A 27483-nucleotide genomic window follows, 5' to 3' on the forward strand; every position below is an offset into this window, starting at 1 on the left:
CAGCCTTGGATCTGAGCCCTAATTGAGCGAAGCTCTGTTCTGATTCTTTTTTCTGAAATAGAACATGGATATGGAATACATTCCACCCAGGATCTAGGTATATCTAATTCCACAACAAGATTCAAGACTTCTCCTACTGCATTTCCCCAACAGCTATACTTGAAGACTATCAAAGCAACACATCCACATTTAGGGGACCCCCAGACTGGTGTCTTATTGTGGGTGTATTCTGTAAGATGTTCAGGACACACAAATGGTGCATTTGTGGCGGGTTTATTCTGTGTTATTAGTTGTTCTGCAATGCTTCCCCAGTGCTGCCACATTATTGTTGTCTGGAGGATCTATAGCTAAACAAAAGTGAGATAAAACTAAATCAGAACATTTGTCACATTAAAAAGTAGTAGGAATTAAGCAGCATTATAGGACATAACACCAATGGGAAAAGAAGCAGCGTGACAGCACCAAAACTTTTGCAGCTCCAAGCAGTATTGAAAGCAGGATCTCATATAATAATAATAATATAACTGCCCTGATAGCATCGTGAGCACAAATACAGTGGTACCTCGGGTTACATACGCTTCAGGTTACAGACTCCGCTAACCCAGAAATAGTACCTTGGGTTAAGAACTTTGCTTCAGGATGAGAACAGAAATCGGGCGGCGGCGGCGGCGGCGCAGCAGCAGCAGGAGGCCCCATTAGCCAAAGTGGTGCTTCAGGTTAAGAACAGTTTCAGGTTAAGAACAGACCTCCAGAACGAATTAAGTACATAACCAGAGGTACTACTGTAATCATGCATGCCTAATAAAAAGGACATCTGGGCCAGGGGGGGTCCTCAGTCCAGCGTTGTGTTGTTGGGATAAGTCCCTGTTGCTTGCTTCTCAATTTATTGTAGTGGTAGCCATCTGAAAAAAGCAGAGTTGGTCTGACGAGAGAGGCAGATATGAAGAAAACTCATTTGTGTCAAGATCCCAGCTGATGCCTTCAGATAAATTTGCTCTCAAAGAACCGTACACTCCAGCCACTCCGTACACTCTAGGCCTGAGGCCAGATCCTAAACTCTTGGCAGTCCCATCCATTCTTTTTTTTAATGAACTTCCCTCATTTAATTGGGACAGGCTGCCCTTCCTTTGTTAATTACACTTCTAAGCAGGAGGCTGTTTCAGTTTGGATGACCGGTCAGAGGAAGGCGAGGAGGTTGTTTCCATTACAGAACTCAGAAGTGTGTGTGTACTGTGTATGCAGGTTGGCAATTTATGTGAAGGAAGCTGAAAGTTATTGTAAGTGTGTGAGCCTATGGAACATTATCCTCCTCCAGAGGAAAAAAAAAGATGATGATAGTCCTATGCAAGCAAAAACTAATGAGTTACCAGGGTATGCCTTAAGGGTGGATGGGATGTTGCACTATTGTCCCCCTTTCATGGTACAGGCCTCTTTCCCCAGTGAAATATCTTGATCCACCTCACCCTTTAATAAATAAAAATAATAAAGTATGAGCATGCCATTTAGACACACTTTGACAAAATTGCCTGCCTTAACACGATGCATTCTAAGAACATAGGTTGGGTTTCCTAGATGCAGAATTTGAGATAATTAATAGCATAGGGTTCTCGACACCCCAATGGTACTGATGCTTTAATGGTTGGTTTTTACCATAGCTTATTCACTGCAATGCATTCCAATTTGCCAGTCTTGCAAGAACTTCTCTCTGCCCTGTTATTATTGTGCAACCAAGTTTTTCTTCATTCTTGCATTAGAGGAAAATGGAGAGGAAGGCCAACTTCTTGTTTCCTTCTCTTTGTGAACATTCTCTTCTCTCAGGCCACGCTGGAAATGGAGCAGTCTTCAAATCTCCATGTCTTCATGTTTGTTTTCTTTCTTGTGGTTAGCCCTTGGACAACCTCTTAATTCAACTCTGGAGCCATTTCCCCCAGCATTCGTTGACTAAGGACATTTTCTTTGTCTCTGGTGTCTCAACCTTTGCCACACTTTAAGCTGGGCATGCTAAAGTTCCCCAGATACCCTTGCAAAATGCATGGGAACCAGGATGTGGCAAAACAACTGAGCTCAGTTCTCTTTTGTCCATATCATCTTGCTTCTTTAGAACAGGGATGGAGAACCCGTGCCCCCCCCCCCCGGATATTGTTGGATTCCAACTCCTGTCTTCCCTTAGCATTGATCATGCTGCGAACTTAACATCACCTGGAGAACCATAGATTCCACACCCCGGGTGTGCATTCTATTCTCATACTTATCCAGACAACAGCAAATGATGGAAGAAAGAACTTTCATTAGTTCAGCTATATCTATGTTCACAACCAATTTCGTTTATACTTTGGGTATCTGTTAAGTTGTGGGTGAACATATCAGACGACACAGCGATTCTTCAAACAGCTCTTGTTTATTCAGAGGCCAGAACAGAACTGAGCTGAAGGGCTCAGTCAGCCTGCTTATATAGAGCTCCAGCACAACGTTACTGTAGCAACTTTCTAAAACTATCCAATCACTGAACGTCACTTTCGATCCTTCATTTGCATAACTATCTACAGTATCCCCCTGCTGGCCCAGGGTGAGAACTTCAATACATAACAGTATCCATGATGGAACAGATCTGTCTGGTGAAATGCCACTCTTGGAAAAGCGATAAGCACACCCATAGGATAACATTATTTATGCTGCATGGTGGTGCATTTGGAAAAATTCTACCATCTCTTGCTTTCATATTCAAAGTCACTAAAGTGTATTGGAGTCCACATTTCATTCATAATAAATTCTGAACTAGTTGAAAATGTAAATACTTTTGCAAGTCTGGTAGTGGATTCCAGATAATGTTAAGGAGCTTACCATTAATCCACTTTAAATGACCACCAATGCAGCACAACTTCTTAACACATCTTAACCTTTTGTGTGCATGGCCAAGAAAGTTAAAAGGATGGTTTCTCACTGTTATTAATAAAGCACCATCAATACACATGGCACATTGCAAGTGGACAGGTTTCTGACTTTAGGGTTGTTTTTATTAAAAAGCCAAAGTGACATGGATATTTCCTCCTCCCTTCCTAAGCCCAAGCCACCATTTTGCCTTTGTGAAACATTTTCAGAAAGCTTCTTTCTTTCTGTTTCTCTCTCCCCACTCTCTCTCCCACACACACCTGGATCACTAAGCAGCCCCAATTTCTGTTTTATCATTACAGATCTTTCAATATTCTGCTGACTGGTGAAAACACTAAATGGTGGAATAATCCCCTTCTCCAGATAAAAACAAATATGCATATTCACATATTGGGAGGGGGAATGCCTGGATTATGTAGCAAATGCATTAAAGCTATGCAGCTATCATACACAAAAAGAGGGGATTCTTTAGACAGACTCTGAATGATAGTTCTCTGTGGCAGGAAGTAGCAGTATTAAGGTTGCCTTCTTTACAATGAAGGCTAAGGTTAAGCCTAATGAAGGTTAAGGTCTGGCTACTGAGTGCAAGCCCTTACACCCTCTGCTGGTTGTACTGTGTCAGGCTTGCCTATAGGTAGAGGAAAGGAGGGAGGAGTGCTGTCCCCCACCACCATGAGCTGAAATGTTCCTCCTCCCCATGGCTTCCAGGACAAACATCTGACCTGCTGGGATCATAGGAAGCTGTCAGAGCATCATCCCATCTATCTCAGTATTGTCTATACCAGGCACCCCCAACCTGCGGCCCTCCTGATGTTTTGGCCTACAACTCCCATGATCCCTAGGTAACAGGACCAGTGGTGAGGGATGATGGGAATTGTAGTCCAAAACATCTGGAGGGACGAAGGTTGAGGATGCCTGGCCTATACTGATTAGCAGCAACTCTCCAGTGTTTCAGGCAGTGTTCTCTCCCAGTTCCAGTCCCAGCCCTACCTGGAGATGCTAGAGATTGAATCTGAGACCTTTGGCATGCAAAGCAAATGCTCTGTTCTCCTATGGGAGCTAAGTGTTGACACCTTAGAGCAGAGACCTGCATGGGTTGTCACCCTGGATATGTCCCTTGACTTCTGTTCCACCAAACTGAATGGAGCCCACCAGCCACGCATGATGGCAGGCCATGTGCTTGATAAGCTGCTGCTTGGGGTGCTGGTTGGGGGCTTGTGTTCGACTTGCAAGATCAGAAGTTGTGCAGGCCTGCCAGAGTTCTGCATGGCTGGTTTGCATAACTGATGCCAATGTGAGCAGTGGCGATGAGTCACACAACATGACGATTTATATGACCATTTTCAGTGCAAGCAATGGCTCTTTCAAAAACAGATCCTTCCCCCCTGCCAAATTTGGCTATGATACAAGGTCAAAAGGACCTAATGGAACTGCCTGTTCCCTAGGAAGCTGCAGCTCGAGATATTAGCTGGTCACAATCCTGGTGTACTATTGACTCTAGAAGACTGCACCATTATCTAAGTTTGGACGGTTCTTTGCATTATCTGAAGTAGGCTTGAATGTCTGCCTTGAGGGCACAAATGAGGTTTTTTTCTGTCTGAAGTGCAAAAAATGGAAATGCTGACAAGGTCTTAGGCGAGCTAAGACAATACACCGATGTGAATAAGATGCAAGATACCGGTATGTTACTCCATGTGGCTAGCAACACTAAGTGAATTTTGTGAGTCTTCCTGGAGCCCAGGAAGACTTGGGATCATGTCGGTACCTAAAACAATTGAAAACTGTTTCAGCAGGTTTTACTCATTTACAAATACAAAACAAAATTTAGTTGTGAGCAAAGGAAGCAATCAGCAATCAGTAAAATATTTTTGAGGTGTTAGGGAACAGGAAGTTTACATTTCTTCTCTGGGCTCAATCTTAGATTCAGCTCTATTTCACAAAAGCAGTTTTTTTCTGATGTCAACTCACATCTTCTTTGGAACACACACAGAGAAGAAAACTTTATTTTAACATTCCATTGCTTCTTATAATATTTTTACATTGAGACAGGCTTAGTTAATTTTAATCTTGCATATGGTAATCTTTACATGTACCGTAATTGGTACTTTATTATTTCTTAGATTTTTTTTTCCTTCTGCCAAGATTTATTTATGTATAGTGTGCTGTTTATTTCTCTTTGATATTAGTATGATTATGTCGTTTATAAACCAAAATACATTCAGAGGTCTTCTGATGATGCGTTCAAAATAAATATTTCTAAACCCATTGTAGCCTCTCAGGTTCTGCTTAGTCACTCACTCTCTCACCCACTGGGGGAAATTATGAATCTCACTTTCACTCATGGTGAACCTGTTTGTGATAAGCAAAGAGATGCCAGAGGAAAGGATAAGGGGTAAATTAGCAAAAAAAAGATTATAACCATGTGCATTAACTTGCAATTGCCAGCCAAGGAGCAATGGACACATTCTTTGCTGGAACTAAGATACTGTATTTTTCCATGTATAAGACTAAGTTTCCCCCCTAAAAAACAATGTCAAAGATTAGGGGGCATCTTATACACCAATAGTGCCAAGGGTGGGTTGGCGATTCGTGAGTCCCCCAAAATAGGGGGCGTCTTATACATGTGTGAGTGGGGGTGGGTGGGTGTTTTTGTATCAGGTTAGCCATGTTGATTCGTATGCTGTTGGTGGATTCTTGTCGTTGTCTTGTTGGGCTGTGTATGTGATAAAGATGTTTAGACAATTCTGAGACATTTTCCTAGCATGCCAAAAAGTGCTTAGATTAAAAATCCAAGTGAAAATTAGAGAGTACATTTTGTGATTTTTACTTCTGTGCAGATGTTTTCCTTTACCCTGACCCACCCCAGTCTGTACCTTAAACTGTTGTTGAAGGGATGATGAATGGAGATGAGATAAACAGTTTGGGGTGCCCTGCCTCTATAGAATCAACAAACCTTAAATATTTGTGTTGTGTCCCAGTAAGACTTAAAAGAGCTCTTGCTGTTCTAAGCTTGACCTGTGAAAATCAAAAGTGGGAGTGGGAGTGATGTTGGCCCAAAGTAGGGTTGCTTCATGCTTAAAGGGGTGGGGATGGGGCTAGAACTGCACATCTAGGTAAGTGCATTTGCATTATAGGTAAAATGAGGGTCTTCATACACGAAAGTGAGCATGTGCATGGAACCAGGAGATAGTTATTTCAGATGAATGAATAACATGAAAGTGATTTTGCATACATGACCAGAAATAAGGTCATTCTATTCATTGAATTTGCTTAGGTAAAAACCACTAGAATGTGATAAAGATCTTTCTGCTGTTTTAGAAAAAGGAGAGAATCCCTTAAAAAGACTCTGAAGGGGTTGGGCGATTCTCTCCACTGTCCAACTCAAAAGAATTCATTACATTTTCTACACAGTTTATTAAGGGAACCCATCAAAGCAATGCAAACATCAAGTTACAGATAACACTTGTTGCTCATTTATGATTTGAAAGAGATCACACCTCTTCAGTCGTTTTACAACACTGGATCCCAAAATCTAGAAGCCTGTGAATTAAGCACAACACTCTCAAATCCCCAGTTGAGCAATACTTTCCTTTGGTTCCGCAGCACCAGCATTCAAATTCTCCAGAACTCTTCACTGGGCTGATAAGACTTCTAGTCCTAAATGCTCTGAGAGCACCAGGTTGATGTTAAAAGCAGCAGATGGAAACCAGCAAAGGAAGGAGAAAAACTAGGTTGGATGCTGAAGCCACTATCTGCATCAGAACCCATTCAATGATCTCTATCCCGTGTCAAAGGTTCAGGGGTGAAAGCCAAAAGGAAATCCCCTTGTTGCCGGTCATCCAATTTGATTTGCATGTTGGCTACTAATAAGGTACTAATGCACTGTTGTGATGATTTGCTCCTTTGGCACATAGGGAAAAATAACTTTCATGACAATAATCAAGATTTCCAGAAGCACATACTTTGCTTGTTGCAGAAAGCCTGGTCCAAAGGTCTCGTGTTGTGGCTGGGAACAAGGGGTTTATCCTACACCTGAGTTTCCACACTGCAAAGTTAAACCTGACTTGTACACAGAAAGGCAGAGTGGTCTGATATGCAAAGAGCTAGGTGTGCATCTCAAGGACCCGAGTGTTAGTCTTGCCTTTGCTGGGACCTGCATGCATGGCCTTCCAAAGCAGCTCACTACCGTTATTCCCCTCCTTTGTGAAACTGAAATAATTATAGCCTATTCCCCTGGATTGTTGATATCTGTACTTGTTGTTGTTGTTTAGTCCTTTAGTCGTGTCCGACTCTTTGTGATTCCATGGACCAGAGCACGCCAGGCACTCCTGTCTTCCACTGCCTCCCGCAGTTTGGTCAAACTCATGCTGGTAGCTTCGAGAACACTGTCCAACCATCTCATCCTCTGTCATCCCCTTCTCCTTGTGCCCTCCATCTTTCCCAACATCAGGGTCTTTTCCAGAGAGTCTTCTCTTCTCATGAGGTGGCCAAAGAACTGGAGCCTCAGCTTCTCGATCTGTCCTTCCAGTGAGCACTCAGGGCTGATTTCCTTAAGAATGGATGTGTTTGATCTTGCAGTCCATGGGACTCTCAAGAGTCTCCTCCAGCACCATAATTCAAAAGCATCAATTCTTCGGCGATCAGCCTTCTTTATGGTCCAGCTCTCACTTCCATACTTCACTGCTGGGAAAACCATAGCTTTAACTATACGGTCCTTTGTTGGCAAGGCGATGTCTCTGCTTTTTAAGATGCTGTGTAGGTTTGTCATTGCTTTTCTCCCAAGAAGCAGGCGTCTTTTAATTTCGTAATAGAACTTTGGGAAGTATTGTGTGTGTAGCAGTACATCTTACAAGTTGCTGTCCCTTCCCGATTCGATTTGCTCTTGGAGCAAGAGGAAAAACTTAAGAGGCGATGAAAATAAATCAATAAACCAAACGCTTACCAAAGAAGAGAAGGCAGCCCCACATCAAGGGGGAAGCTCTTGGGTGTGGCCTCGCCAGCTCCACTCCCAGCCGCCTGACACGCGAGAAGAGAAGCCGCCTCTTCCACCTGAGAGGGTCGGAGGAGGGGCTGACGGGAGGTGCGGCCCGCCGGCTCTTCGCCCGCTCCCCATTTTCCGACAGCCAGCCGGGGAGTGCTTGAACTTAAGGGACTCCGGGGGAGCAAGAAGGCCGGAGCGGCGGCGGCAGCAGCCAGAAGGAGGGGCGGACCCTCCGCACATACAGCCCCTTCCCGCCCCCCTTGGCAACAGCGCCGCTGGGACTCCGTCCAGATTTCCTTTCGGCTGCCTGTGGAGAGCCGCTTGGTTTCCTTGTCTCTCCGATGTGCATCGCGGAAAGCGCTCAGGCGGGCTCCCGCTGAGGAGAAGGAGGAACTGCAGCCTTGCAACGGGAGTTGGCAGATTATGCTCACAAGCGGCGGCGGCGGCACCACCACCAGCAGCAGGTAACTCCCGCCTTTCGAGGGGGAGCGGATTCCCCAGCAAGCGGTGCAGGGAGAGCAGCCGCTGCTGCTGCTTTTTCTTCCTTCCTTTCTGCAAGCCAGGTGGTGGCCGGTGCAGCTTTGGCTCCGGAGCGAAGTGATGCCGCCGCGTGCGGGCGCTCTCCCTGCCTCGTGCCGGCGGGGTGTCCTGCTGCCCCTCTCCGCCGGGGTTTGGTTAGGGGGTGCGCGCGCGCGTTGCCTGGGCTTCGTCCGCGCGCTCCTCCTCCCACGTGTTGCGCCAGCCGGGCCTCCTCCTCCTCCTCCGTCTTCCCGCGCTGAGGATCCCGCGGCCCTCCAGATGGTGGCTGGACTGCAAACTCCCATCACTTGCCTGAGCGTTGGCGGTGCCGATGGGAGCTGAGGTGACGTCTGTCAACATCTGGAGGGCCGCAGGTTCCTTGCTCAGCGCGTTTACTGGGCAGTAAGTCCCGCGGAGTTCGGTAAGAGTGTTTACGATTGCAGCCTAATTGCACTTACTGGAAAGTGCGTCCCCTTGAACGGAAAGGTTCAGTTTTGCTAGTGAGTGACGTCCACTGTCTATAATAGGAGGTGCTGGGTCTGAAGAGACTGGCATCTTTGCAACTTCTCTGAAATCCTACATGTTTGGAGCTGGTTTGATGGTAGTTATTTAGTAGGAAGGAAAAGGCACTCTGCATGTGTTCAGAGGCACTTCACCCTCTGCATTCTGGCTGAAATGCTTCCCAGGATAAGTGGTGGCAGCTCAGAAGAAGCCCTCTCTTCATCCATTTTCTTTCCAGTCTGCTTCTACTTCTCATCTGGTTTTTGTCCTCACCTGTACACCAGCTGTTAATAGTTTTTTAATAATAATAATAATAATAATAATAATTGTTCTTCTCGCAGATGTTCTCATGCAGTCAAAGGAATGTCAGCCCTCAGGCCACTCCAGGCAGGGAGTCCCTTCTGAATTCTATAATACGTTGCATTGTCAACCAGCTGTTCAGCCCCCTGGGCCTGTCCTTTTGACAGCTCGCCCCCATGGAGCAGGAAGGGCAGAGTAAATGGAAAAGGATGGAATCTTTGCACTGGAATCCCAAATAATATCGTGTCAGGGTGGCATCTTCGGATTGGGGATATCATCACAGCAACCCTACAAAGTAGATTAGATTGGTAATCTAGGGAGATTTACTGAGCTGAACATGGATTCGCATCAGGTCCCCCTGATCCAACATTCTAGCTGCTGTACTTTGTGCGATGATTGCAGGGGGTTGTCCTAGATGACCCTTGGGGGTCCCTTCCAATTCTATAATTGTATTATGGCCCATAATTTGTATAACACCTTTTAAGGCTTGAGGCTCACTGTCACCATTTATTCTCCTTTTACAGATTGGAAACTGAGGCTGAGGCTGAGGCCTTACCCAGCTGGCCAATCAAAACACATGCTACCCACATTTCAGCCTTTGTGGGATTCTCCTGCTACAAGCCTCACATTAAAGGCAATGAAGTGATAGCCAATCCATGAATAAGATGTAGAGGTGTGGGAGCCATATTTTAACATCTGTGCAGATGTACCATCTGGCTATGGAAACAGAGGGAACAGCCTTCAAAGAACTAAGGAAATCCTCATTTTTAAAGCAAAAAGTACATGAAGTGAAAGAGGAACACAGGAGGCTGACTTCTGCTAGGCCAGATTATTTGTTGTCCGGTACTGTCTACAGGCACAGGGTCTCATGCAGACAAGGGCGTTCAGAGGGGGGGCACCCCGGTTACCATTCCGGGGGGGTGACGAAATGCTGACCCCCAATTGGTGGCACCCCCGGGACGCGTGCCATGCCCCCTGGGACGCGTGCCACTCCGGGTACTGGAGCAGGTTGCTTCACCTCTGCATGCAGAGGTCTTTCCCCATCGTGTAATACCAGCTGGAGATGCCAGGGGTTGAGCCTGGGACCTTCTGCATGCCAACCACATGCTCCACCCGTGAGCTGTGGCTCCACCCTCCATCCCATACACCAATGCTGCAGGGTAGAGGGAAGCTTTGTTCACTATAATTAGAATGAAGGCAATAACTTTTTTAGGTGGTGGTATGGAAATTACATTTTTTCCTGTGGTGTGACCAAAAACAAAAACAACAGAATCCAAGCTGCAGAAATGCAATAACTCTGCAACACATAAGGAACAATCATGCAGAAACAATCTTGCATTTACTGTGGAAAGGACCCTGAAAGTTAGCAACTTTCCAAGACTTATCTTGTGGTTTGTGGCTGAGCTGGAACTTCAGTCCGACATCATATGGTAATGCTGTCCACTGAATGCACTTGCTCTTACCAAGTCAAAAGTGGTTTCCTGAGGCTATGGATATTAGGCCAAGGTGACCCACCTGTTCATGCATATTGCTTTCAGGACTCCAGTGGAAGACTGGAGTAAGTAGCAGTTAGTTAGGCAAAGAAAGTGGAAGGACTCCAGAGTGACACTGATGATTTGAAATAACTTTCTGGCATGGTTTTGCTCAATGTGGAAAGGGGAATCCCCATATTCCATCTAGAGGATGGGTCCCATTCCTGAGTCTCTGCTCACTTCGGTTACTGATCTTGCATCTTTCAAGGTCCAGAAAGACTTGCACAAAACCCAGAGCTGCTCCAGTGAAGTATACCTTGGCACCTGTTTTAACAGTAAAGTGTCAGATGAAATATGTGCCCAGGGGGAGCTTGGAGGCAAAAGGAAAGGAAAATCCAAGGCACTAGAAAACCCGGGAACTTAGGAGTAGAAGCACAAAACAGGGAGCAAAAAGCAGCTGGAGGAGAGAGGTGCTGTGAAGGGCTGGGCAGCTGTGCCTAGGGTGGCAGGTTTTACTGTCTGTACTGTACACACCTTTTGCCCCAAGGCTAAGATCTTTTCTCAGCTCCTGCAAAGCTATTCAAAGACACTCATTTGTGAGCTTTGTTTGCCTTTCACAAGGGCTGCAGGGGATTAGTCTGAAGATGTGTGGTGAACACAGACTCCTCTGGATGAGCAGGACATGAAAGGGGTGGGAGACATAGAAAAGCACAGTTTTTACACTTATGCCTGTGTCTGTTCTGTCACACCTACACAGATGTATGTGCTCAGTCTGTTCTGTGTGCGCATGAAGCATCTTAGATAGTAATATACGCCGTTTGCATGCAGTGAATCTCCTGACACTGCAGGCACTGCGATCTCCGTCACAGTTAGAATTGCATGTGGACAGTGATGTGTGTGCAACTTGCTGTGAGGCTGGCCCCAAAATTACTCAGGAGAACAACATAGTCCTGGCACTCTACTTGAGTCATGCATATGTCATTGTGTACAACGGTGCTTCCTCTTTGATGAGTATGCCTGGTATTAAAATGGAAAGAATCCCCAAATGTGTAAATGTGTGATACTTGGGAGCTTAATCCCTTGGCACGAGAGCGAGCAGTTACATGAATGGATCACCGGGCGTTATTTCCTTCCCTTCCCCCCCCCCCAAAAAAAGTGGCTTGGGATGCATGTAGTTTGGAGTAGGACTATGGGGCAGAGGGAGTTTTAACTCTTTGCCCCTGCACCAACCATGCAATGCAAATGTATCGCCTTCCTAAAGCTGCTGTTAGCATCAGAGGGGAAAAACATACAGACACACAAACTGTACCTGTATCTCTTTCCCTCTCCTCCTCCTGCCACAGCTCCATTCCAAATTTGGGCATGGCTGTTTTTTAGAAGAGGAAAATTGCATTGGGACTTCTGTGACTGACAGTGTAATCCTATGCAGAAGTAAGTTCTATTGAGTTCAGGAAGATTTATTTTCAGGAATATGTGTACAGGATTGCAGCCTGAATCTCTCACGTTGACACTAGTTTAGCCTTCTGGTGCTTCTGTAGGACGAGAGCAGTAAAGCCAGGGCTTAAAAAAAAATTAGACCATCTAAATTCTGAGCAACCAAATTCTGTGTTAAGAAAAGCTGAATTCTGTGACTAGTATGAATTATGAACATTTTCATAATCTATCCTATTCTCCTTAATTTGTTCTGTTGTTTTTTCCCCTCTTGCGAAAAAAAAATATGGTTTTGATGGAAGCCCTGACCTCTGAGCACTGCAGCTTTTGTCCAGCCACCTTTTGATATTTCAGTAAGCGTTTCCCACATTCCCTTGAGCATCTTTACAGTCAAAAGGGCTGGGAACTTGCAGTTTTTAAAAGGAAAGCTAAGACTGTCAGCACGTTCAGCCAAAGTTACATTTTTCTGCAGTCTTGTAAAACCACAGAGTAGGCACAGCACTGAGTAAAGCTCTCAGCAGCAGGCGTGGTTCTGCCTTGGCACATAGGAGACTTAGGGTAGTTCAGAGAGGGAAAAGTATTCGACTCTGCTGCTTACCTTTCTTTTTTGACAGGGAAGACCTATCAAGGTGTGCTCCAAACCAGCTGAACAGCTATGATGCATTGACCCTGTTGCAAAAAAAGAGAGGATTGATATCTTTTGTGCAACATTCTTTGAATGATCCAATCCAGTATAGTAGGTGTGTGTTTGCAGATCTTGGGCCTGAAGGCTGATGACGACTGTGGCCTCATCTGCACAGTACAGTTAAAGCAGCATTATGCCACTTTAAACAGCCCCCCGAATCCTGGGAAGAGTGGTTCATTAACAGTGCTGAGAGTTCTTAGGAGATTCCCTGTTCCCCTCATAGGACTACAATTGCCGGAGTGGTTTTGCAGTTAGTCCCTTTTCCCATGGAACCCTGGGAATTGTAACTCTGCGGCAGGAATGGGGAGTCTCCTAATGACTCTCAGCACCCTTAATGAACTACACTTCCCAGGATTCTTTGGGGGAAGCCATCACAGTTGAAAGTGGTATGATGCTACATCAATTTATAGTGCAGACAGGGTTTATGGGACATAATCCACAACACTGAAGAATGTCAATAGGCATCTTAATTCATTGGTCTTATGCCTGTTATAGCTCAGCTGCAGAGCTTGGATTGCCATAGGCATCCCACTTACAATTAATAATATTAGCTATGCAAAAACAAAGTACAAGGAGGTCTCTTGTCTGACTCTTCCAGGAGTACTTGATTGCTGCAAAGTAGCACATGGCTGGCCAGGAAATTGATGGTCTTGGAATTGAGACAGGCTTCCGGGAGGTAGGGTGGTAGGGGGCCAGTGTGGTGTAGTGGTTAAGAGCGGTAGTCTCGTAATCTGGGGAACCGGGTTCGCGTCTCCGCTCCTCCACATGCAGCTGCTGGGTGACCATGGGCTAGTCACACTCTCTCAGCCCCACTCACCTCTCTCAGCCCCACTCACCTCACAGTGTGTTTGTTGTTGGGGAGGAAGGGAAAGGAGAATGTTAGCCACTTTGAGACTCCTTCGGGTAGTGATAAAGCGGGATATCAAATCCAAAATCTTCTAGGGATTTCCAAGCTGCAATTGTACTGCAGGAGCTGAATGCAGTGTTATGATAATTCTCTGTGCAACTGACACCTCCAGAGTGCCAGCCCTTTCCTATTTATACAGTGGTACCTCGGGTTAAGAACTTAATTCATTCTGGAGGTCCGTTCTTAACCTGAAACTGCTCTTAACCTGAGTTACCACTTTAGCTAATGGGGCCTCTTGCTGCTGTAGCGCCGCCGCCCCCCGATTTCTGTTCTCATCCTGAAGCAAAGTTCTTAACCTGAGGTACTATTTCTGGGTTAGCTGAGTCTGTAACCTGAAGCGTCTGTAACCCGAGGTACCACTTTATGTCTTACCAGGATTTTCATTCTGTTCTTTGGTCATCTCTTGTTGAGGTACTACATACTTCCTCTAGGTCAGCCTTTCTCAACCTGAGGGTCCCCAGATGTTGAACTCCCATCACCCCCAGCTAGCAAGGACAGAGCTCAGGGATGATGGGAGTTGTAGTCCAACAGCATCTGGGGAACTACAGGTTGAGAACTACTGCTCTAGGTGTTGCTGTACTATAGCTCCCATCATCCCTGAGCACTGTTCATGTCTTTATCATGCTTGCAGTCGCCAATACCAGTGTGGATGACTAGAACTAGGACTGTGAGGTGTTGCCGTGATTTTGAAGCAACTTGCAACTGCTCATGTTACGTTCCTGCCTCCTGAGCCATCATCTTTTCTCTTGTTCTCTTTTACAGACTCCCACAATGAGAGGGGAGATGCTGTTCCTCACTGCGCTCCATGCCACGCTCTTTGCTTCAGCGCAAGTTATGGCTCAGAAAAGGGAGAGAGGTAGGTGGATTGTGACATGTGTAACACTATGGAATGGTTCCATAGCTCAGAGTACGTGCTCAGCATCTGAAAGAGCTGGGGCTGGGCCGGGGGGGTGGGGGTGGGAATCCTCCAGTGGAGACCTTTAGGGCCACTGTCAGTCAGAAGACCAGGGCTGGTCTACCTCAATGTAAGGCAGCTTTGTGTCTTCATCTGTGCATGCTAAGAACATTTAAAAAAAAAACCGCACAGGTGCTATGCAACTAAATGGTTGCACAAGCACAAGGGTTAGCAGTAGCACAATGGTTCCCCCACCTCTCCTCCAACCCTGTGCACTGTGCCCCATACCCAAATCTACTGCAGAAGGTTGGAGGAACCCTCAGAATAGATTTGAGAGAGGGAAAAGTAGGAGAATGTTCTGTTGTGCAAAGAGAATTTTTTGTTCTGATGGAATGTTCTCCTTAGCACTACTTTGAATACAACACCTGCCAGAGTCCTGTCCCAAGGACCTTAGTCTGCATACCAGCAAGAGAGAGTGAAGGGAGAGGAGAGGATAGCAAAAAAAGGGGGGGAGGGTGAAGGAATGGAAGAGGAGAGGTGATGCTTCCAGCGCCACTCGGAGACTCATGCTAAGGGTGAACTTGGTCTGGCTGCATTGCCCTGCTGGAATGAAGATGGAGGTGGTGTATGCATAGCTCTGACTCTCTCTGTTTACCAGAGACAGTCCCTGTTTTCTGATTTCTTTTTCCTGGTGAAGCATTATCTCTGCATTGCAACCTTTGGAAGATGACAAAGATGGCTACTTGCAATGCAATAGGTCCCTTAGACACCAGGGAAGCTGTGAACAGAATAGAACTGCTTGCCATGCTAAGTTGTGCCTTCCCCATTCCTTTATCATGGGAATGCAAGGGACAGGGTAACCGTACTGCCTGCTGTGCCTTCATTTATTTATGCCTTGAGGGGAGCTGTGTATTGCCTGCTGTGCCTCTGCCTTTGTATCATTTGCATATGTATCATACTGATTTGAGCATTAAAACTTTTGGAAAGAATCAGCACCTGAGTTTGTGGACTTTAGCTAGGGTGAACCAGGATACCTGGTGTAAGCAGCAGTGAGGCCGTTGGCAGGAAGTTGGGTGCAAAGGTGTTCCTTCTCACCCATCTCTCCTGACCCCTTCCTGACCTACTTACAGTCTCCAGGCATTTAACACCCTGGCTTTGAAATAAGCTGGGATTTGTTAGGCAACTTTAAACCATGGTTTAATGCTGGCTTCTGGCTCTCACTTCTTTAGAAGCATTCAACCATAGTTACCAGCTCATGTGTAACAGAAAGATATGTTCATGTCATGAACCTGTCATGCAGGGTGCACACTGCTTGCACTACCCAGAGCTACCCACCTGTCAAATGCGTGACTTTGCAAGTCTCCCTTCACTCCCATTTTAAACATCAAAATCTCTGGTCCAGAGGTTTCCCACCCATGCTACAGCATGACAAGCGGTTTGATGGTTCCACCTACCCTAACCACAACTTAACACTGATAATTGCTCTGGCTTTGCTTCGAGATAGTTTGCCAAAGGTTTTGATTCATGTTGGAGTGTTTATTTTGCTGAGAAAGGTCTATTGCACTTAGTGACCTTTCCACTTCCACCTTTTCTCATCCTTCTCTCTTACCTGAGAGCTTCCAGATCAAAGATAAACATGCAAATGTTCTTGGCTACCTATCTAAAGTTTCTCTGTTCTCATTCATGTTCCATTCAGTGTCCCATTGGTACCAATACACTCACTTCCTCTTGATATCCAAGGAGAAGGAGTTCATAATTTTAAAAACTGATTTTCCCTTTGAGGAGCATATTGTGGCTCTGTTGAGTGGAAACTGAGCATCTTATAGCTCCACTGAGGTGTCAAGGACTGGCTTCTCTGCAAGTGTTTGCAGATAGGCTTGCACTTTCCCATAGCACCTGGCAGCAGGAGAAAAAAAATCATCTTCAAAAATGTTGGGCTCCACTCCCTAACTGTGTGTCTGGGATGAAGCAAAGGAATTTACCATGGTCCCTTTGTTACAGAAAAAGACACTCCTTCTCTATTCACCTCCTAAATCAAAAATCATGATTCTAGATAGTATTTATTTCCCCATTTCAGGTGTGCCAGTTATTAAGCCAGGACTTGCTGTCTCCTCTTTCCCCTCCAATCCTTCCATAGGATGGGGACTTGGGAATTTAGAGGGCCAGTTATGGACTTGATGCACAAAGAGGGAACGAGTCTGTCACCCTCTTGGAATAGGAATGGTTCTGTCTGCCCCTGTGGGAGCTGGAGCCCCAAGCTATCTCTTTCTGATGACTTAACTCTAAAGGAATGTGGTGTGTATGAGGCACTGAAGTAACTCCCAGTGTAAAGGACACCTGATTGGTGTGCAGATATGTTTCTGCCTGCTTTGTGAGTGGCTGTGAATGGCAGCAGTGAATGCAACGCCAACCTGAGAATACACAGCCCTTTCTCCAAAAGGCTTCTGGTACGGGCTTTCGGCCTGTATAGAAGCAGGGTGCAAGGCTGGCCATAGCCAGCCTCTGACCCCAAAATGGGATGCCTATCATGTTTCTGTATTTCATGTGATAGTGAACCATCTGAGCCATGGGTTGTTGTTTTACAGTGGTCTGCTCCAACGTCTACACGGCCGACATTGTGTTCCTGGTGGACGGATCCTCTAGCATTGGAAGAGCCAACTTCCAAATGGTCCGGAACTTCATGGAGGGGCTGGTTGCCCCTTTTGTCAATGTGGTGGGTGAGAGAGGGGTGCGCTTTGGAGCTGTGCAGTACAGTGACGAACCCAGGTGAGTCCCAGTCTCTCTGTCCTCCAGCAGTATTTGCAGGAGCTGCAAATTCATGGTAGATGGGTCTATCCAATGGCTGCAGCTGTCTGATCAGAGGCAGTGTATCGCTGAATACCAGGTGCTGAGGAGGAAAAACAACAAGGGAGGATCTTTGCCTTTGTGCCCTGCCCATAGGCTTTCCAGAGGTGCCTGATGGATGACTGTTAAAAAGAGTGTGTGAGCTGGACTAGACTGGCCCTCAGCCTGATCCAGCAGGGCCTTTCTCATAGTGTAGGTGGCTAACTTGTGACCCTTCAGGTCCTTGTAGTTGGACTCCTACCAGCCCTAATCTATATGGCCCAATAGTCTGGGATGATGGAAGTTGAGTCCATCAACATCTGGCACCCCTGTCTTATAGGCTACTATACAATAGCCTTCCTCCAACCTGTTGGATGTTGTTGGACTCCAGCTCACCTCAGACCTAGCCAGCCAATGGCCAATTGTTGAGGATGATGGGAGTTTCAGACCAACAACATCTTGAGTCCACCATGTTGGGGGAAGTGTTCTAGAGCTTTCCATTGTCGTAATGTAAATTTGTGCTCAAAGATCTCTGCATTCCTGCAGTATTATCCTCACAATGCCCAAGGGAGAGAAGGTGCTTCTTATTCACAGAGCTGACTAATTTAATAGAACTTCTGTACAGAGCTTCTTTTCAAATAGGCATTTGGCTGATTAACATTATATGGCCTTTTAAATGTGTCTGTGGGATATTTGTTTGTTTTGCCTTTGTTTTATTATGCATTTTGTGTTTTCATTTTGCATGTTTATGTTGTGAACTGCCTTGTGGTTTTTGGATGAAAGGCGTTGTACAAATTCAGTAACTAATGATGATAATAGTAATAGCTTAAGCTGGCTATAAAAATGGCTAGGGTGTCTTTTTTTTTTTTTTTACTTTCAACTTGAGACTTTAGCTCTTTTTTCAAATATAAAAGACACCTGGATTCACAGCATGGTCTCATTTTCCTTTTCTGAAGAGCCAACCACTCCACTTACACCGGGAGAAACTCCTTAAGAGCACCACTGGGAATTTCTGAAAAACTTTTTGGTGATGCACAAGGCTGCCCATAAAGAAATGGTGGCTCATACGGCGGACTCCACTCAAGAGATGGGCTGGCAGGTCCTGTGACTTCTGCTCCTGCCTCCTGCCTCCTCCCCTGACCTTTCCTTTTGTTTTGATCCCAGGACCGAGTTCACGTTCTCCACATACCGCAATGGGACAGCGGTGATGAGAGCTGTCCGAGAGATGGCCTACAAGTCTGGGAACACGCGGACAGGGGCAGGCTTTCGCCATGTGGCAGATAACTTCTTTGGAGCCAGTCAGATCCGGCCTAATGTTCCAAAGGTACCACGGGAGAATGTCTTCTGCTAGATCAGAGAGAAGGGTGGCTGGATGGGTGGGAAGTCAGTAGCCAAAGCAGCAGGGTAATATGCTGATGGGACTTCTTAGCCTCCTGGTGGCCTCTCTTTTGGGTTCTGGCAGTGTTGGAGCATGCGTGTTATGAAGCTGAATAATTAGCTATCACTCTCTTTGGGAAGGTTGAGAGAGACAGAAGGGTGGGCTACCCCCAGGCTGTGATGATGCACATTCCTTTAAAATAGGTTGCATGCGGCAACCCCTCACCATTCCCCCTGCATCTGAGCTACCCAGCTTAGGTGAAGGATTCAAAAAGTTTGCACCAATGTAAATTCAGAAAGAGGCACTTTGCTACAACCCCTTGTTGAGGGTACCTCCATGGCTTATAGCTTTCCCTTCTCTGCATCAGATCTGCATCCTCATCACAGATGGAAAGTCTCAGGATGAAGTTGAGGGGGCATCTGCAAAGCTGAAGGATCAAGGCATTAAAGTCTTTGCTGTGGGTGAGTGGCTACTGCATTCAGGTCCCGTGAGAGATCGGGATCCAGGAAGGTCAACATTTGCGAGAACTTCTCCCTTCCTCCACCCCCCATACAGTCGTATCTTCCTGTAATCTCTGGCTCCTGCCATCTGCTCCCTCACCCTGCCGCTGGTTCTCTGTATGAAAAAGTAGAACTCGGTGGGTGATGCTGGTTAACATCTATACCAGTTCCTACTTGCCACATGAGGAGGCCTAGGCAGGGAACAAGGACTTTGCAAGCAGGTGATGAGCCTCCTAGTTTTGTTATCCCTGGCAATCTTCCCTCTCACAGATGGCACATGTACCTGGGGTGAACATGTGGAAGTGGTTGGCTATTGTGAGAGCAGGATGCTGGATTAGATGGGCCATTGGTCTGATCCATCAGGGCTCATATTATGCTTTTAACATTTTTTAAAAAACCTAATAAGAAGCCCTTTTTTTTATAAACCCCAAATGTTATATCTCCACGGTGGTGAATTAATAACTAACATATGATTTTGAATGTTGAACACATGCAATTGTCCCTTCTTCAACAAGCCATGAAATATCTTGTGTTGCAGTGTTGGCTGCAGCATCGCATGAGGGTACAATGCTAGCCTGTTTGGGTCCGTTACAATTAGGAGAGAAATGGGCACAGTCCTTGTGTGGGTTGCAGGCACTGCCTGTACCTGTCACTTACAGCAGCCCTCTACTTAAAGTGCTCACATGGTGGCAAGGGGAGGGCTGTAGCTTGGTGGTAGAACATCTGCTTTGAATGCAGAAGGTCCAAGTTTTAACTCCTGGAATGTGAGGAATTGAGGAATGAGAATCTCCTCTGTCTCAGACTAGATAGTAGCTGACTGCTCATTGTAGGCAATAGGCATCTGCCCTTCACTGTAAACAATACTAAGCTAGAGTGACCAATGGTCAGATTTCCTATGTTCTTGCCTTAGCCTGTAATCAAGGGCCATTATGTATCCAGGACTATGCACAGAGAGGACCCAACACTCCAGTTGGGAGTGTTAGAGGATTGACAGAAGATTAGGAAACCCCAAAGAAGGGGGAAATGTGGGTCTGAAGGTGGTTGAAGACGATTGTTACCAGAGTCCTCTGTTTCCCACTCAGGCATCAAGAACGCGGACAGCAGCGAGCTGACCAAAGTGGCTTCCACCCCCACGGAGGATTACTTCTTCTTTGTCACTGACTTTAAAATCCTCTCAACTCTCTTGCCGCTGGTGTCGCGGAGGGTGTGCACCAGCACCGGGGGCATCCTACAGCCAGCAGGTAAAAGGTTCGGGGTGGGGTGCAGGTGCCGCTCAGCTTTGAAGTGCTGCTTCGGTCCTGATTCTCTCTCTCTTTCTCTGGCAAGGGTTGCAAGGGGTTAATTCCCAGCCTGCCCTGTTTCCATGGAAATGCATCAGCAAATCCTGGAGGAAGCTCCTGATCTAATCAATGTGATACTCCACCAGGAACCCTGACCTAAGCTCAGTGTTGGTTTAACCTCACCCTGCGGGTGGGTAGCATTCAATCTTCTTACCCTCCAGTGCTTGCTGGTGTCAACATAAGTTGCTCATCATTCTAGAAATCCTTCCAGCTTTTTTGTGTGTGGGGAGGTTGGGGGGTGGGGAGGAACTGCTTTTCTGAAATTCTTGGCCTTTGCTCACCTTACCTTCTGGGCCTGTGGTGAGCTGCATGTGCCAGCAAGGATCTTGATTTATTCTCTCTGTTTCCTCCCCTCCACTTTAAGGTACAGAGACATACGGTGGCCCCTCGAATTTGGTCTTCCTGGAGCAGGGAACAGATATGCTGAGGATCCGCTGGACGGCAGCTGGTGGTCCTGTAATAGGCTACAAAGTCCAGTATGTGCCTCTCACAGGCTTGGGGCAGCAAATAACAGCTGAGAGGCAGGAGGTGAGGCTTCCCCTTTCAGTGCAGTCCTAGGTGTCTTTACCTAGCTGTAAGTCACAAAAGGCAGGCTAATCCTAACTCCCCACTGATGGGGACCCTGTGGAGTGGTGGAAACCAGCACCGTATCCACAGCCTGGCCACTCATGGCGGGGAAGGGGCGGGGAAAGCCTGGAGTGGATGCAGGGAATGGGCTCAACTTCAACCCAGTGCTTTGAGAGCAGCTTGGGAGCCAGCAGATCCTGGACCAGGTCGGCCCTTCTCTTGGAACACCCTGTTTTAGCGCTTTCTGGATACTGCCAGCAAGTTTTTCCGCCTGGCTGCATGCTTGGCAGGCAGAAGCGGGGAAATCTGCACTGGCAGAGTGACACTGGTGTCAGTCAGCCCACCGGCAGCAACCAGAAAGAGGCCAGCTCAGCTGGCAGAAGCGAGCCGAACAACATCTCTGCTCAGTCCTAGCCGCCCTCCCCAAGCCCAGTGTAAGGAAGGCTTAGATTGTAGCTTAAAACATAAACGATGCATTTTATGTTGTTACCCCTGCCCTCCGGAGGTTTAAACTTAGGGTTGATAAGGAAGTAAATATTGCAGATATTTTAGTCCAGCCATCCCTACATATTGCCATCTTTCCTTGGGGGGGGGGTGAAATGGCTTCAGAAAATTTACTTTTTTAAGCACCCAGGAATAAACTTGACCAGAGCTGTGTGTGTTCGTTTACATTTTACTTTTGCACTATTTACCCAGTTTAGATGCCTTCCCTTACAAGCTGCAGTTTGGTGTAGTGGTTAAGAGTGGTAGTCTCGTAATCTGGGGAACCGGGTTCGCGTCTCCGCTCCTCCACATGCAGCTGCTGGGTGACCTTGGGCCTGTCACACTTCTCTGAAGTCTCTCAGTCCCTCTCACCTCACAGAGTGTTTGTTGTGGGGGAGGAAGGGAAAGGAGAATGTTAGCCGCTTTGAGACTCCTTCGGGTGGTGATAAAGCAGGATATCAAATCCAAACTCCTCCTCTTCTTAACTCCACAGAGAGAGAAAATAGAGAGGCCCATGGATCTTGCCTGTGTTTCCCCCCACAACTTTGGGGAGTTTGTGTGATTGGATAGAGATAAGGAAACCAGCAAAGAGGAATGGGTTAACCTGGGCTTGGTGCCTTCCAGATGTTTGGGGCTAGCCAGTGGGAGTTTGGGTCTGAAAGACCTGGAGGGCACCAGGTTGGCAAAGGCTGGGTTAGACACTCCTCCCTCAGCGCCGTTGCTCAGTTGAAACTCAAGGTTCTCCCTCTACCTGTCTTCTGTTGTAGCCCTTTGGCTGCTTCACCCAGGCTTAACTGTCCAGGGGCTAATTTAGTTTAAGAAGTCCCACACATAGTTCACCATGTTATGGGAGGCCACTGGAAGTAATGGCTTCCTCCCTCATGTGCTCGGAGTTAAAATGGATACAAGTGTTTTTGTCACACATGACTAGGGACTGATGCATTCGTCATACTATCTGAAGCTGTTTTTTTCCATTCATTCATGCTGTTGGACAGGTTAGTTTGGGACCTGGTGAGACGAGTACCGTGCTACGTGGTTTGAGGGGAGGCACAGATTACCTGGTGACTGTGATTGCTCAATATGCCAACAGCATTGGAGAATCCGTGTCCGGCAAAGGACGTACTCGTGAGTAACGACTTCTGCCTCCGATAGTCCCACATTTCCACAACTACTTGGAGACTTTCTGTTTATGCCTCTTTGTGGTGACTCTTCACAAGAGTGTGATTCGTTTGGGTTTCCTTGTGTGCATGTGGGCTTTGTGCATTTTCCTATGTGAGGATTGCTTTCTGTGTAGGAACATGGTAGTTGGTATGTGAGTTAGTGTGTGAAGTGGCCACAGTTGGGACAATTGCAGCAGTAGGAGGTTCAATGAATGGTGCTTAGTCTGTGCAGTTGTAGCCTATTTTTGAGGAGGCTCAGGGAGGAAAAATGTAAGGAGTTGTATCCAACTAAATTTCACTCAGAGGAAACCCATTAAGTGTCCATTTATTTTAATGGGCCTACTCTGAGTTGGACTATATGTGTATGCAACCCACAGTTATTGAGGCTGACATGACTTTTGATCTTGGCATCACCATTAATACAGAAACCTTGGGTCTTTGGTGTCAGGCTCCAGATCCACCTGCTGCTTCCCTCCTTTTTAGAGCTCACATGCACCTTGTATGTACGCTGAGTTCATCATTGGAGACCTTTCTATGGGTGCCCGCACCTTCTGAAGTTAGGTACTTGGCAGCTGATGGCTGTGTCTTTTTGGCTGTGGCACCCCATGCTTAGAATATTCTCCCCAGATAGACTTACCTAGCTCCTGCTTACATGTCCCTTTGGCAAAGACCTTTGTATTTACCTGGGCCTCCTTAAATACTAGTTGAATCTGGTTTTGCACTGCTTTTGTGATGCTTATGAGTTGTTCTTTTAACTGCTGCTATTAAAAGCAAGTTGCCATTGTTGTGTTATATTTACACTGCAGATACCAGCTGTGTCATTACCAGTGATGTCTTAAATGGTTTTTATGTACAGTAGTTTTATTGCTGTTAGGACTTGCTTTGGGAAGGAAGGACAGGTTATAAAGTACAGATTCCTGTAGTGCAGGGGGTTGGACTAGATGAACCTTGCGGTCCCTCCCAACTCTACAGTTCTATGATTCTATCATTTGTTTCTATTGACTTGACTGTGCTCAGGGTCTATTACTGAATGTTGTCATGTGTGTGTGCGTGCGTGCAGTGGTACCTTGTTTTACGAACTTAATCCCTTCCAGAAGTGTGTTCTTAAACCAAAGCGTTCTTAAACCAAGGCATGATTTCCCATAGCAGCGGGGGGGGGGACTCAATTTACAAGTGGAACACGCTCAACAGGAAGTGAAACATGTTCTACTTCCAAGGCAAAGTTCATAAACCAAAACACCTACTTTTGGGTTGGCAGCATTCTTAATCCAAGTTGTTCATAAACTAAGCTGTTCTTAAACCAAGGTCCCACTGTATATTATATATTGCTGCTGCCATCTTGGATCTTGTAACTGATGGTAGCAATGGGGAGGCTATTGGCAGAATATGTTATATCCTCATTTGTGCATCACACATAGCTCTTAACTCCAGGTTGTGGTGGATATAGCAGCACAGATTGAGACGATCTTAAATGCAGGGAGCAGAACTCACCTAAGTTAGCTTATGACAACAGTTGTATGTTGGCTTTTGGTGTTACTCAGTTGCTCACTCTTACTCTTAACTTAGCAAACTCCTATTGTTTTTCTCCTCTCGACACCTGCTGGTAACTGAGGCAACTGCCTTCGTTTCATCTCCCACCCACTGTGTGCCTCAGTCCCACATGAAGGGCACACAGACATATCTTCTTTCTCTTACAGAGGCTGTGTCTGGAGTGGCAAATTTCCAAGTGTTGGATGCAGGACCCACCTTCCTTAGGCTGTCATGGGCCCCTGGTCTGGGTACCCTACAGGGCTACAGGCTCACGTATCTGGGCAGAGGTGAGTGAAGATCAGGGCAGGGTTGGCACTTACGGATCAGAAATACCAATCAGTCCTGTTGTTAGGTGGAAGCACTGCAGAACAACTGTAAGACTGACTCTGAACTCTTTCAAGAGCTGAAAGGCTGCTGCTTTCACCTGCATTGTAAACCATCATTGGACACAGCATTTTCCACCCACCCCTTAAGCAGCTCCCACCCCTTAAGCAGAGTAAATGTTGTGCCTGAAATTGTTGCCAAGAAGTACAAGGAGGCAACATGGGCTCTGGGCAGCGGTCATAGGTTATAAGCTAATTTGGTCCTAAGAGGATACTGAGAAGCAACTCTGGATAATCTTTAGAATGCCTCCTGGTTTTATATCTGGGATAAGAATGTAAGAAGAGTCTGCTGGATTAGGCCCATGGCCCATCTAGTGCAGTTCTCACAATGGCCAACCAGATGGCTGCAGAAATCTTGCAAGCAGGACCCGAGTGCAGTAGCGCTCTGCCCACCTGTGATTCCCAGAAACTAGAGTTCAAAGACATCTTGCCTCTGACAGTGGAGATAGAACATAGCCATTGTGGCTGTTGGTTGGGTGCTGTTGTCATGTTTTCCGTGCCTTTCAAGGCTCCAGCTGCAGCAAGCGGTGCTCTTTGGTAGAAGGCAGGCTGTTGAGCGCAAGAGAGAAGCTCAGCCACACTGGAGTTTGCAGAAGCACAGCTCAGCCCCACTCTTGTGGCAGGAGTTCTTGTTGACGAGGCTTACGCTCTGTGTAATAGCACAGTTTGAAAACAAAGCCTTGAGACAGCGTGGGGTGGAGGAACAGCTTGTGCCAGTGCGTGGAGTCCCTCTGTGCAGCTGTGAACGTGCTGCCTGAGCATCTCCTCGTGTGCCTGAGTGTCGCAATACATGCGCGTTGTTGCCACACTTTAGGTTGTGCTGCGAGAGAGAGTCCAGGCTTGGGGGAGTAGAGGCTGTTTGGAAGATTCCCTCTACCATTTCCTGTGTTTTGTGCCTGTTGGAAGCTGCACCTGGAGCTGCTCCTCCCCAGCCTGCAGCCATCCCAGTCCTCAGAGCCCTGGCAGATCTCCCAGAGCCTCACCCACTGGGTGGCCACACCTGTTGCCATGGCAATGCAGAGAATGCTGCCCCTGTGGGCACCAACATGCTGCTGAGCTCAGCAAAAGCAGCCACCGCTTGGGCTGCTGTTTGGCTCTGCATGCAGGAGCCAAATGGCTGCCGTGTCAGCAACAGTGGAACCAAACCATGTTTACCCATGTCCCTCCCCAAGTCCTTTGTCTATCATTGTTGGAGAGGTCACCCCTGGCACCCATTTTCAGCCCCCATGCTCAGGTCCCTGGCCAGTGGTGTAGACTCCTGCAGTTGGCTGCAGTGATCCAGAAACTCAAAGATGTGTGTATCTGCTGCTAATTTGAGAGATGCCTACATAAACAAGTGGGGACATACAAGAATTCATGGTGGGGCAGGGATGGACCCCAAGTAGATGGACCCCCTCTACCTGCTGCCATCAGCCATGCACACAGACATTTTCTCTCTCATGTGCATACCTTCTGTTGCTCAGGAAGTGCTGCCTAGGTGAGACTTGGAGGGGACAGTTTGACCCTCCACCATGAACCTGTAAGACTAGGGAGTATTTACCATAGGCAAAGACCCTCTCTGAACCTGCACAGCCCTCCAGTGTGTCTCCTTGGTTGTCCACATGTGGATTGATTGGATTCTCAAATAGGCTATAGATTCCTCCAGGAAATGGAAGGAAGATCATAAGAGAATAGGAGCAGTATTGCTGGATCAGACCAGGAACCCATCTAGTCCAGCCCTCAGGACCCAAGTGCTGCAGCATACTCCCTACTTGTAATTCACATGGGTATGCGGAGGTGAAACATAACCATGTATAGCCTTAACCTCCATAATATCACACAGAAGCTGACATGGCCACCAAATTAAAAGTTGGGGTTACATAATGAAACTGTGATGCATATTCTATTATGTATTGAAGATGGAGGAATATTCTGAAAGAAGGAGAAGTGCTTGCACCCTGCGGTGGCTTCAGTATGTATGTGCCCCTCAGGTCAATGTGGGTGCTTTGACTTAGAGCTGTGAATCTCCTCACCTTTCAGTCATTAGACTTGGTCATGTTCTTGACTATATGCAGGCCATTAGCTTAAAATTTCAAAAATAAAAGAACCAGTGAGGACTTGTTTGCCAGCAGTGTTTTGAAATAAGAAGCAGCTCACATAACCAATGATGTCATTTATGTGTGGGATCTCTGGTAGTGCTGTGTGCCTTCAAACTTCTGTTATTTGTGTCCCTGAAGTTCTCCTTGTTCATTTCCAATCAAAGGTGAAACTCAGCCCGAGGAGATCAGTCTTGGGCCCAGTGCTACTTCAGCCTTGCTCAGCAATCTTCGCCCCAACACTGACTATATGATCACACTCTACCCGATCTACCCCCGTCAGACAGTGGCACCTGCCGTGATCAATGGCCGAACGTGTAAGTCCCATCTCAGTTAAGACCATCAGACTTGGAGAACTGGGAAGAGAGAGATGGCAAACGAAGATTGTATTCATGCTTTGATTTTTACATTTCCCCCCTTCAGGTAGAAATAATTTCCTCGGCCAGTGATTCTGACAATCGCTGTGTTTTTAATACGTTAATATTCTTATTGTACTTATGAAACACTTTAATTTTTATTGCACCTGTTGCCCATTTCATGATTTTGGATGCATGACCCACAGCCATGATTCATCCTTGTTTCCTAAGATGATAAATCTGCATGTTGGGATCTGTAAACCTGTACTTATTTGTGCTATATGAATTGTTTGCGTTATTTATTTAAA

The 27483-nt window shown here is 46.5% G+C and overlaps 1 protein-coding gene and 1 long non-coding RNA gene across 7 annotated transcripts in view; one reads left to right on the plus strand and one right to left on the minus strand.

Annotated features, from left to right (window-relative positions):
• Positions 1–382: 382 nt before the first annotated feature.
• On the minus strand, positions 383–14541 carry LOC309364157. Of its 2 annotated transcripts, none has more exons than XR_014165758.1 (3): positions 14456–14541; positions 2583–8345; positions 383–2330 (listed from the first exon to the last, which is right to left on the minus strand). It is a non-coding gene; the product is annotated as an uncharacterized lncRNA (long non-coding RNA). The 2 variants fall into 2 exon arrangements; XR_014165759.1 differs by having other exon boundaries at positions 2583–8338; positions 14446–14541.
• Positions 14451–27483, plus strand: part of COL7A1 (collagen type VII alpha 1 chain) — a 103140-nt gene continuing 90107 nt past the window's right edge. For 4 of the 5 annotated variants that reach the window (XM_081900925.1, XM_081900928.1, XM_081900926.1 and 1 more), the window contains exons 1-9: positions 14451–14541; positions 17166–17346; positions 18568–18727; positions 19149–19242; positions 20364–20522; positions 20986–21149; positions 22667–22796; positions 24529–24648; positions 26987–27136. In XM_081900925.1, coding sequence (XP_081757051.1) covers positions 14457–14541; positions 17166–17346; positions 18568–18727; positions 19149–19242; positions 20364–20522; positions 20986–21149; positions 22667–22796; positions 24529–24648; positions 26987–27136 — 1243 coding nt within the window. In that variant the 5' untranslated portion in view covers positions 14451–14456. Of the gene's footprint in view, positions 14542–17165; positions 17347–18567; positions 18728–19148; positions 19243–20363; positions 20523–20626; positions 20752–20985; positions 21150–22666; positions 22797–24528; positions 24649–26986; positions 27137–27483 lie in introns of those variants that run through there. The other variant, XM_081900929.1, reaches the window with a different exon arrangement.

This window comes from Podarcis melisellensis (genome assembly GCF_964234715.1).
Source record: "Podarcis melisellensis genome assembly, chromosome: 2".
NCBI lineage: Eukaryota > Metazoa > Chordata > Lepidosauria > Squamata > Lacertidae > Podarcis > Podarcis melisellensis.